At 38.5% G+C, this 16,236-nt stretch overlaps 1 protein-coding gene across 4 annotated transcripts in view; it reads right to left on the minus strand.

The window, feature by feature from the left end:
• Positions 1 to 16,236, minus strand: part of Mp (collagen XV/XVIII-type protein multiplexin) — a 739,732-nt gene that overhangs the window by 87,784 nt on the left and 635,712 nt on the right. For all 4 annotated transcript variants that reach the window (XM_083143962.1, XM_083143961.1, XM_083143960.1 and 1 more), the window contains exons 6-7: positions 15,120 to 15,195; positions 4,518 to 4,573 (exon numbers count right to left, since the gene is read on the minus strand). In XM_083143962.1, coding sequence (XP_083000088.1) covers positions 4,518 to 4,573; positions 15,120 to 15,195 — 132 coding nt within the window. The remainder of the gene's footprint in view (positions 1 to 4,517; positions 4,574 to 15,119; positions 15,196 to 16,236) is intronic.

The following is a 16,236-nucleotide window of genomic DNA, read 5'->3' on the forward strand; positions in this document are numbered from 1 at the left end:
CCCAGTCTGTAAAAATTTGGAAATGTTGTCTCCATCTCTGTCGAACCAGACCAAGAGTGTTCTCAGGTGTTTCAATATATTTCTTAACATAACTAACTTTTTAAAAATGCAGGTAGCTTAGTTTGTATAGCGCTAGGCTTTTAACCTATCTGTCCAGGGTTCAAGTCCCTGGCAGGGTTGTTACAATTTTAGATTTTGCCATCGGATCTTGTGCAGACTTCAAATTTCATAAGTTATAAGCAATCTAAGTTAATTTTGGGAGTGGGCCAAATTGGTTCCTCATATAAAAAGCAATGACCAAATTGGTCGTAGCGCCTATGACCCTACTTGGGTTCATCCTCCAAAACATCTGCTTCGAGTCTCCGATGCCATGGTGGAGCCCGTTCAGGTTCTACCGCCCACAAGTGCGTTCCTTCGCCAATCCAGCGAAGGTGAGAATAATAGAGCGCAACCCTCTATATATACATTCAGCTCACTGTTGGTCACCCCTTGATCTAGTTATTTTCATGCAATCACCTACATTTAGTGAATTTTGCCGTCTTTCTGTTTGATCTGTTAAATAAGCCAGTCAATAAAAATATACTTACATAGAAAAATCCTGATATAGTTGGATTCTCAAAAATATATACAATCAGTGTTCTTGATACATTTAGCACCTGAGATAGTATAAATCAAAATCTAGTTAGTGTTGGCATGTGTGCTTCTGGTACATGTAGTTACTTGAAAAAGCAAATATTGGTTGTGTAAAAAATAGCCTCCTTGTGAAACAATGAAAAATTAACATTATATCCTCATAGCATTAGTTGCAACTGCTTCTTGCAGATTAACAAAGCTCTGGCGTGTGGTCGTACGTCACCTATAATCCTTTGTAAGGTTCGTGTTGTCCTATAAATTGTCGATATACATGCTAAGTCCCTAGTTACAGCCTAAGCTTTTAGCTTCAATAAATGTATTTTAGTCCTCGGAGACATATATTGATCTTAGAGTAAAAAATAAACCTCGTATAATAAACCAAATGGAAATAACCCAAGTGTTGATGCACCCAAAGAAGCCAGTAATACTTCAAAAATACCTTGAAAAAGGCTATAAAGCTAAATAATTCTTCTAGCATAGAAAAAAGTTTGGAAAGTGGACCTAGGCCCCTAAGCCGTCTGTTAACTTCGTATTGTAATTATATTGTTAAATTGTTATATGTAAGGGTAAAAAACAATATTAGTAAGCGTCCAAATATGGACCCTCGGTAAAGGGATTTCAGTCTTTATAGACACACAATAATTTTCGTTACACTAAAAAATTGCCCTCGTATGAAAGCAAATAGTTGAAATGTTAAACATTTCGTGTACTTTATCCAGTAAGCCTTAGCTAGAAATACAATAAATGCGTTACAGACATAAAAATTAAGCAAGCTTTGATATTCTAGTGGCACATAATAAATATAAAATATCCTTTAAAATACTCTGACAAATAGTTGTGGGTTGTCTGAGATCAAAATTTTCAAGTCCTCTCTCCTCTCTCCTGCATAAATAGGCTCTAGAATTCACTAAGCCTCAAAATAATATTGGGTACATAAAATAAAAAGCAGATGGAGAGTGGTGCTGATCGCATCATCTCCAAAATAGCAAAAACAAAAGTATATAGAGCTCTATCTGGTATATTTAGAAAACTTTTACCTAGTATAGCAGTAACAAAATACTCAGCAAACTCTAAAATAAACAAACTTTCCTACGTGGCAGGCGTAAACTGCCCTAAATAAATACATATAGAAATACAGAACCAAAAATAGCATAGTGGAAATCAGTAAACCCTAATAATAATAATAATAATAATAATATATTCTGTGGCTTACATTTTAGCTAAAAGTACTTTTTTTAGTGTTTTTGAAAAAAATTAAATAAATACTAAACTCTAAGTTAAAAATTTGTAAATGTATATATGATACAAAACAAAATAAATAAAAATTAATACATACCCTACAAAAAATCAATAAAAAAGTTGAAAACCTCTCTTTGTGCATCCAAAATATAATAACAAATCCTTCCTGACTGGATTAAATTGTGTTATTTGAATAATAATAAGCCTAAACTTGTAAAATAAAAGGGTAGAACTTGTCAAAACATACTTTTGCATCCAAAATATAATTCAAAACACATCTAAATTGTGTTATTTGAGTAAACTAGAGAATAATCCTGTAAACTTGGAAAAAAATATCTCTCTCTCTCTCTCTCTCTCTCTCTCTCTCTCTCTCTCTCTCTCTCTGTGTGTGTGTGTGTGTGTGTGTCTTTGAGAGTCCAAAATGTAATAAAAAATGGTGCCTGAATAATATAAATAGTGTCATTTGAGTAAATATTAGGCTAAACTTGTAAAATAAACAAATAAAAATTGAGAACACACACTTTGTGTGTCGAAAATGTAACTAAAAATCTTTGCTGAACAGATAGAATTGTGTTATTTGAGTAATAATAAGCCTAAACTTGTGAAATAAACAGATAGAAGTTGAGAACACACACTTTGTGTGTCGAAAATATAACTAAAAGTCTTTCCTGAACAGATTGAATTGTGTTATTTTGGTAATAATAAGCCTAAACTTGTGAAATAAACAGATAGAAGTTGAGAACACACACTTAGTGTGTCGAAAATGTAACTAAAAGTCTTTCCTGAACAGATTGAATTGTGTTATTTTGGTAAAAATAGGTATAAAATTGTAAAATAATAAGTTAAAAAGTTGTAAAAATCTCTTTGTAAATACAAAATTTAATAAAAAATGTTGCCTGAATAGTACAAATAGTGTTATTTTGGTAAAAAATAACATAAAGTTGTAAAATAATAAGTTAAAAGTTGAAAAAATGTCTTTTTGTGAGTCCAAAATTTAATAAAAAATGTTGCCTGATTAGTACAAATAGTGTTATTTTGGTAAAAAATTAATATAAAGTTGTAAAATAATAAGTTAAACGTAGAAAAAAATGTCTTTGTGAGTCCAAAATTTAATAAAAAATGTTGCCTGAATAGTACAAATAGTGTTATTTTTGTAAAAATAAGGATAAGCTGTGAAAATGTTTGACATAAAGTCAAAGTTTGGTAAAAAATAAACTCAAAATTAAGTTAAATAGCACACAGTAACATACATTTACTACCTAAATCAATAATCAAAGGGTCCTAGGTTCGTTACCCCGTGATAAAAGCAAATGGTGAAAACTGTAGGCCCCGTCCCTAATAGCTCTCCCTTCTTCATAGTACAGATAAAAAAAACCTGCGCTAAAGCGTCCTGTGCCTTGAAGGCAAACCTGAGCGGAATATTAATTGGCGGCGGAAACCGGTTCTACAAGCGACGCATAGCTTCAGAGATTTGACCCTTGCTGTGCATTTCCAGACATCCTTTGTTGTCTGGATCAATCCCTCCCCTGCCCTACAGTATTGCATAGCTTTCCCCTGTTCTTGCGTACTAGTTGACCTTGGGAAAACTGGTTCTGAAAATCTACCGACGCGTTCTCTGATTGGTCAATCAGGTTCGTTCTTTGTTCTGACGTTCTGACGTCATTTGACCTTGAACGCACACTCCCCCAAATTCCTTTCTCGTCTACCTTCACCGCCGAGTCGAAATTCTGAGACCGTATTCTGTCTAGCGTCTGAGACCATCGTGTTTCATACCATAATAACATACATTATTACATAGTACTAATTAATAATATTACATATCGCGGGTTCGAGTACCGGGACCGTCTTCTTTCGTACCATTACCACCGTTCATAGCGGTTCATAAACCATAGAAAACTTATTTTCAATATTATAAACATTAATATTAACATTTTATAATTACATACTTTGCAGTAATGAATATAAAAACATATGCATAGCGTTTAGTACCTCTAATTACCTTCTATATACATATTTTTCATAAAATTAATAATTATATATTCATAAAAGTTATAAACATGCAAATACATAAATGTAAAGTACTCTAAGTACCTGCAAATGAATTCTAACTACATACGAATTAATTAAAACCAGTGCAAATTAATTAACACCCGTGCAAATGAATTGCGAATATTAAATAGCAACATCCACTGGCTGGGATCAATACTACTGATTTCCCATATTTATTACACCTGAAGTAAATAAAACTCTCGTAAAACTTAATAATAAATTAATAATGAATGAAGTTATTTTATCATTTCCTTTCTAAATATATAGTTTTATTTATTTCTGTTTTTGGTAATTGTATTTAACAGTGAGCTTTCAAAAATCACACACACATTATCAATTAGTAATTATTATTTATGATTAATAATGCGCTTTCTACACCCATCTCTCAATTTGTTCTTATTTAAGCTATACTCACATCTACATTGCATGGATATATATATATACGTACAACATATGCACCAGCAAATTTCTCCATAACTTCGAAAACAGAAAGGAAATACGTTTAAAATGTAAGCATTAGATAAAATGCATTTATGGAATAACACCCTCTCTACTTATGAGGGCGTAAAAATGGGGGGAAATGTTGCAACACTTACCCTCATGCCAGGTTCCCCCTTCTCCCCCTTCATCCCTTGCGCCCGGATGGGAAAATCTGCAAAGAAAAGGAATATGAATAAATAATAAAACTATATAATTAGCGAGCACATACAAAATGTAGATGAATAATATTTATTGGCATAATACGAAATGACACCTTCCACAAGCCTACACAATCTCCCATCCACTCGCAACACATGTAACATTAGCGCTTGTTAGCATCTTGTCCATGAAATACAACGACAGTCTCTTTAAGCTGTTGTTGCCCCGTTGCATCACGGACAGGGGGATGCAATAAATTTCCCCCCTCCCCTCACTTTACGCCATAATCCACTTGCCTCTTTGTGTTTCGAGACGCCGCCGATCTAATTTATGGTCGCCTGAAATAGACACCGACTGCTTCCAATTTAAAACACGTAAATAACATTAGGATTGCATTTCCTCTTTCTTAAACGTCACGATTCTGTAGATAACGGCGGCTTCTTGGATACCCCTATCTCGTTTGCTTTGTAAACACGCTCGGTTTTGGGGGATGAGATTCAAAACACGTCCAATGAAAGGGGAAAACAGTGAAGTTTTCAATGTCATCGTTTCATGATGTCGCAGGGCGAAGTCACGTCTTGACAGGTAAACAATGGGTGGTCGCCACATTATCAGGAATGAGGAAAGAGACATTGTACCCCGACGGAGACTATAATCTTCATTTGTTCTTTGTCTTGTCTTGTGCCGATGCCTAGAATAGAGGGATAGAGAAAGAAGACAGAGAAAGATAGCGGAGAGGGGAAGAGAACAGAGATAATCAAGAGAGAGATAGCGGGAGAGAGGAAGAGAACAGAGATAATCAAGAGAGAGATAGCGGGAGTAGGGAAGAGAACGGAGATAATCAAGAGAGAGAGAGATAGCGGGAGAGGGGAAGAGAAAAGAGATAATCAAGAGAGAGATAGCGGGAGAGGGGAAGAGAACGATAGCGGGTGAGGGGAAGAGAACGGAGATAATCTAGAGAGGGATAGCGGGAGAGGGGAAGAGAACTGAGATAATCAAGAGAGAGAAAGCGGGAGAGGGGAAGAGAACAGAGATAATCAAGAGAGATAGCGGGAGAGGGGAAGAGAACGGAGATAATCAAGAGAGAGATAACGGGAGAGGGTAAGAGAACGATAGCGGGAGTAGGGAAGAGAACGGTGATAATCAAGAGAGAGAGATAGCGGGAGAGGGGAAGAGAAAAGAGATAATCAAAAGAGAGATAGCGGGAGAGGGGAAGAGAACGGTGATAAACAAGAGAGAGATAGCGGGAGAGGGGAAGAGAACAGATATAATCAAGAGAGAGATAGCGGGAGAGGGGAAGAGAACTGAGATAATCAAGAGAGAGATAGCGGGAGAGGGGAAGAGAACGATAGCGGGTGAGGGGAAGAGAACGGAGATAATCTAGAGAGGGATAGCGGGAGAGGGGAAGAGAACTGAGATAATCAAGAGAGAGTTAGCGGGAGACGGGAAGAAAACGGTGATAATCAAGAGAGAGAGATAGCGGGAGAGGGGAAGAGAAAAGAGATAATCAAAAGAGAGATAGCGGGAGAGGGGAAGAGAACGGTGATAATCAAGAGAGAGATAGCGGGAGAGGGGAAGAGAACAGATATAATCAAGAGAGAGATAGCGGGAGAGGAGAAGAGAACAGAGATAATCAAGAGAGAGATAGCGGGAGAGGGGAAGAGAACGATAGCGGGTGAGGGGAAGAGAACGGAGATAATCTAGAGAGGGATAGCGGGAGAGGGGAAGAGAACTGAGATAATCAAGAGAGAGATAGCGGGAGAGGGGACGAGAACGATAGCGGGAGTAGGGAAGAGAACGGTGATAATCAAGAGAGAGAGATAGCGGGAGAGGGGAAGAGAACAGATATAATCAAGAGAGATAGCGGGAGAGGGGAAGAGAACGGAGATAATCAAGAGAGAGATAGCGGGAGAGGGGAAGAGAACGATAGCGGGTGAGGGGAAGAGAACAGAGATAATCAAGAGAGAGATAGCGGGAGAGGGGAAGAGAACTGAGATATCAAGAGAGAGATAGTGGGAGAGGGGAAGAGAACGATAGCGGGAGTAGGGAAGAGAACGGTGATAATCAAGAGAGAGAGATAGCGGGAGAGGGGAAGAGAAAAGAGATAATCAAAAGAGAGATAGCGGGAGAGGGGAAGAGAACGGTGATAATCAAGAGAGAGATAGCGGGAGAGGGGAAGAGAACAGATATAATCAAGAGAGAGATAGCGGGAGAGGGGAAGAGAACAGAGATAATCAAGAGAGAGATAGCGGGAGAGGGGAAGAGAACGATAGCGGGTGAGGTGAAGAGAACGGAGATAATCTAGAGAGGGATAGCGGGAGAGGGGAAGAGAACAGAGATAATCAAGAGAGAGAGCGGGAGAGGGGAAGAGAACGGAGATAATCAAGAGAGAGATAACGGGAGAGGGGAAGAGAACAGAGGTAATCAAGAGAGAGATAGCGGGAGAGGGGAAGAGAACGATAGCGGGAGTAGGGACTAGAACGGTGATAATCAAGAGAGAGAGATAGCGGGAGAGGGGAAGAGAAAAGAGATAATCAAAAGTCAGATAGCGGGAGAGGGGAAGAGAACGGTGATAATCAAGTGAGAGATAGCGGGAGAGGGGAAGAGAACAGATATAATCAAGAGAGAGATAGCGGGAGAGGGGAAGAGAACAGAGATAATCAAGAGAGATAGCGGAGTGGGGAAGAAAACGGACAGACAGAATCAAGAGGGAGAGAGAGGAAAAGAGAAAAACAAAAATAGAGGAAAAAATGAAAATTGGGACAGAGGGGGGAGGTAATAATGACACACAGAGAGGGAAGAAAATAAAGACTGAGAAAGAGAGAATAGTGATCGAGATTGGAAAGGAAATAGGGGCACAGAGGTGAAAACAGAAGAGGGGAGAAACATACAGATACCACGATTTGATTGATTGATTGATTGATTGATTTAGTTTATTTTACTTCGCGTTTTGTGCCTCTTGGCTAATTTGCGAAGATGAGGATGAGTGATGAAAGGATGAAATTGATTAATGGACATTCACAAACAACCAAGCCCGACCGGGATTCGAACCCGGGACCCTTGGCGTCGCAGCGCGATGTGCTAACCGCTCGGCCGCAGGGTCGGGCAGATACCACGAAGGAGAGAGCGAAAGTGTGTGTGTGTTTGAAAGAGAGAGAGAGAGAGTGTGTGTGTGTGTGTGTGTTTGAGAGAGAGAGAGAGAGAGAGTGTGTGTGTGTGTGTGTTTGAGACAGAGAGAGAGAGAGAGAGAGAGAGAGAGAGTGTGTGTGTGTGTGTGTGTGTGTGTGTGTGTGTGTGTGTGAGAGAGAGAGAGAGAGAGAGAGAGAGAGAGAGAGAGAGAGAGATTTTGATTTGATTTGATTTAGTTTATTTTACTTCGCGTTTTGTGCCTCTTGGCTAATTTGCGAAGATGGGGATGAGTGATGAAATGATGAAATTGATGAATGGACATTCACAAACAACCAAGCCCGACCGGGATTCGAACCCGGGACCCTTGGCGTCGCAGCGCAATGTGCTAACCACTCGGCCACAGGGTCGGGCATTGTGTGTGTGTGTGAGAGAGGGGGAGTGAGATACGCAGATAAATACAGAGAGAAGCACAGGGAGAGACAGACAGACAGGTAGATAATGTATGGAAGGAAAATAATGATAAAGAGAGTGAATGAGAGAAAAGAGTACAAAACAGAAGGGAATATAGAGAATAAAGAGAGAGAGAAGAAAAGGAGCATAGAGATGATAAAGTGTTAGAATTAGAGAGAAATACTGACAAGAGAGAAAGAGAGGGTGGGTAAGAGATGAGAGGTATAGGAGAGAAAACAGACAACCAAACAAAAGGAAATAGAGAGAAAAAAGAGGGGATGCTAATAAGAGGAACATGGAGACATCCAACAAGAGAGATGAAATTATAGAGAAATACGGACAGGCAGAGATGAGAGATATAGGAGAGACAACAGAGTACAAAAGAAAAGGGTACAACAAGGAAACAGGGATAAAAAGAGGAATATAATAGATACAATAAAGGAGATACAAATAGCGAGAATACAGACAGACAGATACAGGGAGAGGAGGGAGGGAGGATGAGAGGAATAGTAGAGAAAATAGAGACAGATATAGATAATAAGAGGAATATAGTGAGATAAGTGATACAATTTGAGATAAATAAGAGGAAAATAGACGGTCCGAAAGGTACAAAGTACATACTTGAAGTAAGGTCTTAGCGGAAGTGACGTCACCTAGTAGAGTTCGAAAGCGCCAAGAAAAGAAGTACGCAAGTGCACAGCTCGCAGTACAGAAGGATGCTGACTAGGTCACGTGATCTCCGCACTTGTTCTTCATTTGTTTAAAATCACAGAGGTAGAAAGCCAGCAACACGGGTGAAATATAAGTTATCGGTCAGCAAGTTGTTAGTTAAAGTTCTTCTAATGTGTGGAAATGTATGTGTACGAACATTTGAAAATGCTTTGTGATTTCTATGGTGAAAAACAAATGTTTAAAACACGGGGAAAACAATGAGTACTCAGTTTTATCTACTGATCGTATTTGGCGCTGCAGTCGAAGTGCAATTCGAAAGACTTCCACTTCCAGTCCACGACTTGAAGACCGCACTCCAAGACCATACTCGGAGGATGCTCGCTTCAAGTGCGGACTTGCTTCTTTCGGACACGGTTATAGTGATATACGGGATACAATTAGTGAGAAATACAGAGAGAGCTAATAACAGGAAGGTAGTCTGATAAGGAATTCAATTAGAGAAAAATACAGAGAGAGGAAATTAGAGGAGCATAGTGAGGTAAGGGATACAATTAGAGGGAAATACAGAGAGAGAGAGAGAGGAAATAAGAGGAGCATAGTGAGGTAAGGGATACAATTAGAAAGAAATACAGAGAGAGGAAATAAGAGGAATATAGTGAGGTATAGTTCGACCACAAAAAAAAAAAAACCTTTCGTCAAAAGCGTTCGCGCATCTTCCCTGCTGTTGTCGGTGCTCGGGACAGTGTTGCCAGGTCAGACTTGAAAAAATCAGGAAATTGTTCCTTGAGAAACCAGAAGATCTGCTGCAAAATCCAATGATCTAATGGTAGCGGGAAAACGATTTTTTTGGGGGGGTGGCATAGGCGGGCGCACTTGGGGGCAAGGGAACGTCCGCAGATTTTTTCCAGCGAGGGGGAAACTGTTGTTTTTTGTTGTTTTTTTTATCATGCGGGTAAACTAGGCATATTAACCCGTAATAGCGTTGCCCTCTCAGAAAACACCACTTGAGTTTGAAATTACCACGTTCCTATTATAATAATGGATGTAAATTACTGTGACTGAAATCGACTCATAGGTCTGAAATAACAGGTACTTTTATGTCAACATTCATTTTCCAGAAGGAAAGGGAACGAGATAGGTTGTGAATATCCTAGAGTCGCCAAGCAAAGGGTCACAATAAAAGCCCCCCGCTGCAGTGGCGCGCGTTGTTTACGGTAAATCTAAGAGGGTGCGTGGAAACACCTTCAAGTTTGCTCTTTCTCAGCACCGACACAAGGGGTCTGCCATGCCTCTATTTTCGGACAGTAAATCGTAGAAAGTTGTGTTCAGAAATGAAGCTAACGTGCCGCCCTTCGTTGTCGGAGATTTTCCACAATCTTTCAAGTCGAATGATAACAAATAACAAATTAATTTGCCTTCTGCTGGTGTTCGGTGTACAGGTATCGTTAGGGGTTGGCACGCGTCCTGCACCATAATGAGAAAATGAATTACGTATGTGAAATATATTGGTGACTTATACAGCATGTCTTCCTCAATAATTGAAGATAACAACGCTTATGCTAGGGTTCACCTATCCTCCCCATCTGCTAGAAATAAACACACACACACACACACACACACACACACACACACACACACACACACACACACACACACACACACACACATATATATATATATATATATATATATATATATATATAAAATAATTTGCCCACGTTACGAAGTCAGAGGTTCTACCTAGCACACTGTGTTTGTGTCACTTCATCCATGTCATTACTTCTTCATTCATCCTTGTTGTCGTACTTACCCGTAGAGGCACAAAAGCGACGTAAAATAACTAAAATAGAAATAGAGTTTGGGGTAGGATAAAATACAGCCATCTTAAAAATAGTAATGTAGTAAAAGTAATAAAATAATGTCCTAGCACAATTGAGTAGCGTTTGACATAATTTCACAGTTCACGGCTGAGTGGAGTTCCACTTCACCTCTCCCCTCCATGTTCAAGTAAGATGAGCAGGAAACGTGTTTTTGAGCTGGCCGTTGGAGGTTCCATAGCAATAGTTTATTAAGGAATTCTTCCGAGAAACAATTAGAGAGAAATACAGAGAGAGGAAATAAGAGGAACAACATAGTGAGATAAGGGATACAGTTAGGGAGAAATTCAGACAGAAACACACACACACAAAGAGAGAGAGAGAGAGGTGAGAGGAACGGAGTGTAAATAGAACGAAGGCACCAGCCAGCAGGAAATGTCACAGAGGCACAAACCGCCCAAACAAGCGGAAGATTCAGTGGACTTGGGGAAAAAGTACCAGACTCGATTACTACAAGCAAGAGAAGCATATTTGCGTTCGTGTGTCTTTAGAACAGGCCGGCCTCCTGCGGCGACGTGCAAAGTCGGACACGTGATAAAACTCGACGGGGCTGCGAATGTGTCTTTCTATCCAAGGAACACCCACCGAGGTCTCGCCTGCTCATCTCGACTATTAAAAACTCATTAGAGGCCTGAGTTATTTGTCAGGAAACCTCGCAGGGGCCGTCAGCGCAGCTATTCAAAGGTGCCCTGGTTGCGAAAGATCAAAGGCTTGGAGAAAAATGAGTGTTGTTTTAAGAGAAGAGATTTCTGTTTCTCTTCACTTCCATTCCCTCTCTCGCAACAAGGTATCCTACCATCTTTTAACCATGTAATGAGGGGATTTTGGGGGAGGAAATATCTCCCTGACAATGTACTGATTGATGTTGTCTCTTCACATAGTTCGGTTCCACTTCAAACTTAGGTCCAGTCACGAGGAAGGGTTTCCGCGAGGTTCTTCCCTCCACGGCAGCTGTGGAGCACTGTTGCCAACTTAGCTTTCTTGGAACCAGATCTGGCTATTTCGAGCACTCATTTGGCTGTGACCTGGAGCAACCCCCCACTGTGATGCCATTGCAATCACTGGCTCCGACCCACATAGACCAAATTTTGGCATGAATATACATTTTGCACGTGATATTGTTATATTCGCTGGGTCGCCTCACCCCCTCTTACATCGCCAGCTACTTTTTCATAGCGCCGTGGCTGACGTAATATTGTTATCTGTCAATACTTTACTTTCGATTTGATACGACCATCAGTAGATTATTGAGATGGGTAATGTGGGCAGATCTAGGCGGTTAAAACAAAATAAATTGTCATAACTTTAAAGTTAACGGTAATAGCAGCGCTCCCCCTTTTGACAATTAACATTTTGAGCATTCGAAAATCTAGCTCCTTGAAAGTCAACTTTAGCTCCATTTAAGGTGAAATTTAGATCTTCTATGCGCATCACGTTTGGCAGCACTACCAGAATAGCCGTAGGAGGCAAGGAGAAATGCATTACGCTTATGGGAGCATTATTTTATTTGTTCTCAGGGGAATATCAAACATCCAATGGCGTAGAAAAGTATATGGACGGAAAGAGGACACGTTGAACAACTAAGTAAAAAGCATTTGATTAGCCATAACTTGAAGTTGATTCCGCATGAGGAATACAGGAGATTCTGTACATTCATCATATTTTTCAAACATCGTGTCTAGATAATAATCAATTTAGAAAAGAGCTTCCACTTACAACATGGAGGGAAATTCATACACTCTTGTCCATCCGGGTTATTTTTAGTAGCAGTGCTCATTCCGACGATATTGATACAAATGCACAACCATAGGCAGAGTTCTGGAGGGGCCAGGGGGGCCTACCCCCCAACTTAAAAAAATACTAAAAAATAACACATGATTAAGTTCAGTTACTACATTTTTGTTGTGAAGCCATACCGCAAATCTTGACGTTTGGCATGATGGCATGTGCGGTAATTGCGCCGCAATAGCGGGTCTTATACGATTTGATTGATGTGTACAGTTTGAAGAAAGAAAAACATAAAATGACTTTGTGTTGAGTCAACAGTTACTGCTGAGGGATCAAAATAACTTTTCAATTTAATTTTTCTAAAATTTCTGAAGCTTACTATTGTACCGTAACTTTTTTAAAGTAATATGAGTATTGTATCAATAAAAAAATAATAAAATGCAATAAACGTACTGTTTTGCTTCTTTTAAAACTGACAACCAATACACTAATTAATATTTGTTTACTTAAGCGAGGAAATTTAACATTTTCAAATCTATAAGACCTAAAACTCAGTGCTTTTAAGTTGTTTTTTTTTTTTTTTTTTTTTTTTTTTTTTTTTTTTTTTTTTTTTTAATTTCCGGAGGAAAGCCTCCGGACCCGTTATAAACTAGGGGATATTCTATACCTGAGGGTTATTGAATATCCCCTAGTTTATAAAATCATATGCTTCTCCCAGAGTCTGCCCCCCCAAAGCAAAAGCTCAAACTCCGCCCACGTGCACAACTGGTGCTAAACTGTCACTCTTCCCCTTAACCCCATTCCTCATGGAGTAAAAAAGGGGGGGTTGTCCTCTTTTCCCTTTTATTTGTATTTCTCCCGCTTGGTGTATTTCTTTTATTGTGCTTTCTTTCTAATTACTTTCCTTTCTCACTCTATCTAAAATAGCTCTTGCTTGTATCTTCTAGTTTTTCATTTTTCTCTCTCTTTCTCCTTACTTTTATTTATTATTCATTCTTCCTCCCCTCTCTATTACTTCTCTTATTCCCCCTCTCTCTTTCGCGCGCACTTTCAATAATTTCTCTTTTATTGTTTCGGTCAATTTTGTCTCCACTTGAAGATGCAAAAATCTAATTTGTGAACAATTTAATGTAGTTTTATCATGTTTATTTATTATTATTAAACACAACAGGCGAATGTCAAATTACAGTGTTCTACATTTCTTGCTTCGAGTTTGTAAATTTACAGTTTGATAAGAAATGTTATTGTGCAGAAATGTAAATAAACATAAAACATGTCAACGCTAAATTATATGTGTATACAAAAGTTAACAAACCGAGTTATAATAATATGTTAATTGAAGAGAGGGGAATAAAATATCTAACTATTATCTGCAAAAATAGCCTACATGAATACAATATTTCAATTATTAAGTACAATGCACAACGTATTTATCTTTACACTCATTATTTCAGATCTTTACTACCATGTACAATATATATATATATATATATATATATATATATATATATATATATATAAGGAGATACTAATATAATATATTATAAATTACATAAAATATGGAAATAAAATAAACACAGTATAAATCAAGGATAGAAGTTATTTACCTTAAAGGAATATATTAATTATGTGTGTAATAAAGGACCTGTAAATAATTGACACTCTAGAAAGTACGTACATATATGTTGACCATGACATTCACTGCCATGTTGAAATTATGTTATGGTATCTAATATGAATTTATTTCCTCGTCTGTTTTCCAAAATTCCTATTCAAAATTTCATTTAATCTATTATATTTTATTAAATTTTTCTCAACATCTTTTTTGGTGTTCGAACTCAGAAACATGGCTTCCCAAATATACAATGTTTATTACCTGTTCAATTATTTTATCTTTTATCGCTATTTTCACTCTACTAAGTTTTCATGACACGAGTTTTATAAATGAAGGACTCGATGACATTTTGGTAATTTTTTAGTTACAAAGTAAAATGTGCCATGCTTCAATTCTCGAGTGAAACTGCCATGTCATACAATTTGGATTGATTCGGTGAAGCCTTCTGAAACTGGAAAACACAACACAAAAACAATTTATCTACACTATAGCTTCTAATAACCTTTTCTTTCTTAATGAACTCAGAAATGACCAAAATGTCACCATGTTTTACACCAGAGCCCTTCAAATGTTAATCTCCTCCTCAAGTAAGGGGTGAGTGATAAGCCTGTGTAAGCTTATGGGGTAACTTTGGTCGCGATTATCACAAGAACCGGTCGATAAAAAGTGTTCAAATTTCACCTGAGCACCGAGGAAGGGTGTTTCTAGAGAGCCACTGTTTGATACTTTTATTTACTACATCAACGCCCCGAAAATTAATAAGTTTTACTCTTGAAACTTTTTCTCACTTTTCTAACAGGGCAACACTGCAGAGCCTAGTGGGCTTTCATGATTGTTTCGAGCTGGGATTTCAGAGACATCTAACGAGCAAACACTGAACATCCATACTGTCAACCTACCTCCTATCCTACAGAAGTAAGAGCGAGTATATCAGATTACCTTATACGTACACCACACAAGATTTAAGTCAGCTACGATACCTTATACGACATGCACACACGATCAAATCAGCAGCACGAAAGGGGGCCTGTAAATCACGCTGTAGCGTATGATAATGAACGGTCTGATGCATATGATAATTCACTTACCAGGTGGCGGAGGGGGGATGATCGGTGGGGACCTGTCGCCTCCGCTCCCACTGCCTTCGTCATCTCGAGAGTCGATCTGAAAAAAGAAGGAATAAATTAATTTATAAGGCACAGTCATTCATGACGTAATCTTATTTCTTACAAAAGATAATTGAAGAAGAAAGATAAGTCCCAGAAATAACATTTTCACAAATAGGCTTAATGTTGAGCGATGTATCGCCTTGAAGATCAGTCAGTCATAGTGGATTGAAAATTAATTGAATTGCCCCATATAACCGATGAATAGGATTTAAGTTAAATTCAGAGTGGTTAAAGGCCTAGGAATTTTAAATAAATTCAATTTCGGTCCAGGAGAGAGAATGAGCAAGCGTAAATGGGTTATGGACCGCAAAGAACCTTTATATCTGTAAAGTATTTCAATTCGGTCCAGGAACCTTTTCTCGGGATCAATTTAAATACGATCCAGGAACCTTTTTTACTGGGTCAGTTTAAATACGGTCCATTTAAATTAAACAATACGCAACTTGGACCGAATTTAAATTGTGCGAGAAAAAGTTCCGGTCCTGTTACGGAAACCAATAGAGTTTATGGGTTGTTGGACCTTTTAACAACCTTGGTTAAATCTCATGTCTAACTTAACCTAACCTCATGGTTTTTTTTTCTTCTCATGCAAAATCAACTTTTAGAACTTGTAACCTTTTCCCTCCCGTGACCGATATTACGTTAATGAAAGAACTGTCGTCTAGGCCAATGGTTTTTAACCTGAGATCCGCCGACCCCTAGTGGGAGGGGGAGAGGCCTCATGTCCTCCCAGGAGGTCAGCGAGTGCTTGACGAAAGGTCAGAGCTTTTATACTTATACATTTTAGGAAAACAGATTATCAATTAAAGAAACAGATTTGAAAATTAAATATTCACCACAGCTTGCTAGAAGTAAAACTAGATATAGGTACATCAATGAATATACGTACTCATAAAGTTTGTGAGCAAAGTAGTAATTAGTACATTTAGTACATTTCTACATGCGCCCCACGAGTCGCACGCAGTATGTCCAGTGTATTCAACCAAAGTGTTAACCATGGAACAGTTACGTGAAAGGATTACAGTTACCCTTGGGA

Source organism: Lepisma saccharinum, chromosome 22 (assembly GCF_977018435.1).
Source record: "Lepisma saccharinum chromosome 22, izLepSacc3.1, whole genome shotgun sequence".
In the NCBI taxonomy this organism is placed as follows: Eukaryota; Metazoa; Arthropoda; class Insecta; order Zygentoma; family Lepismatidae; genus Lepisma; species Lepisma saccharinum.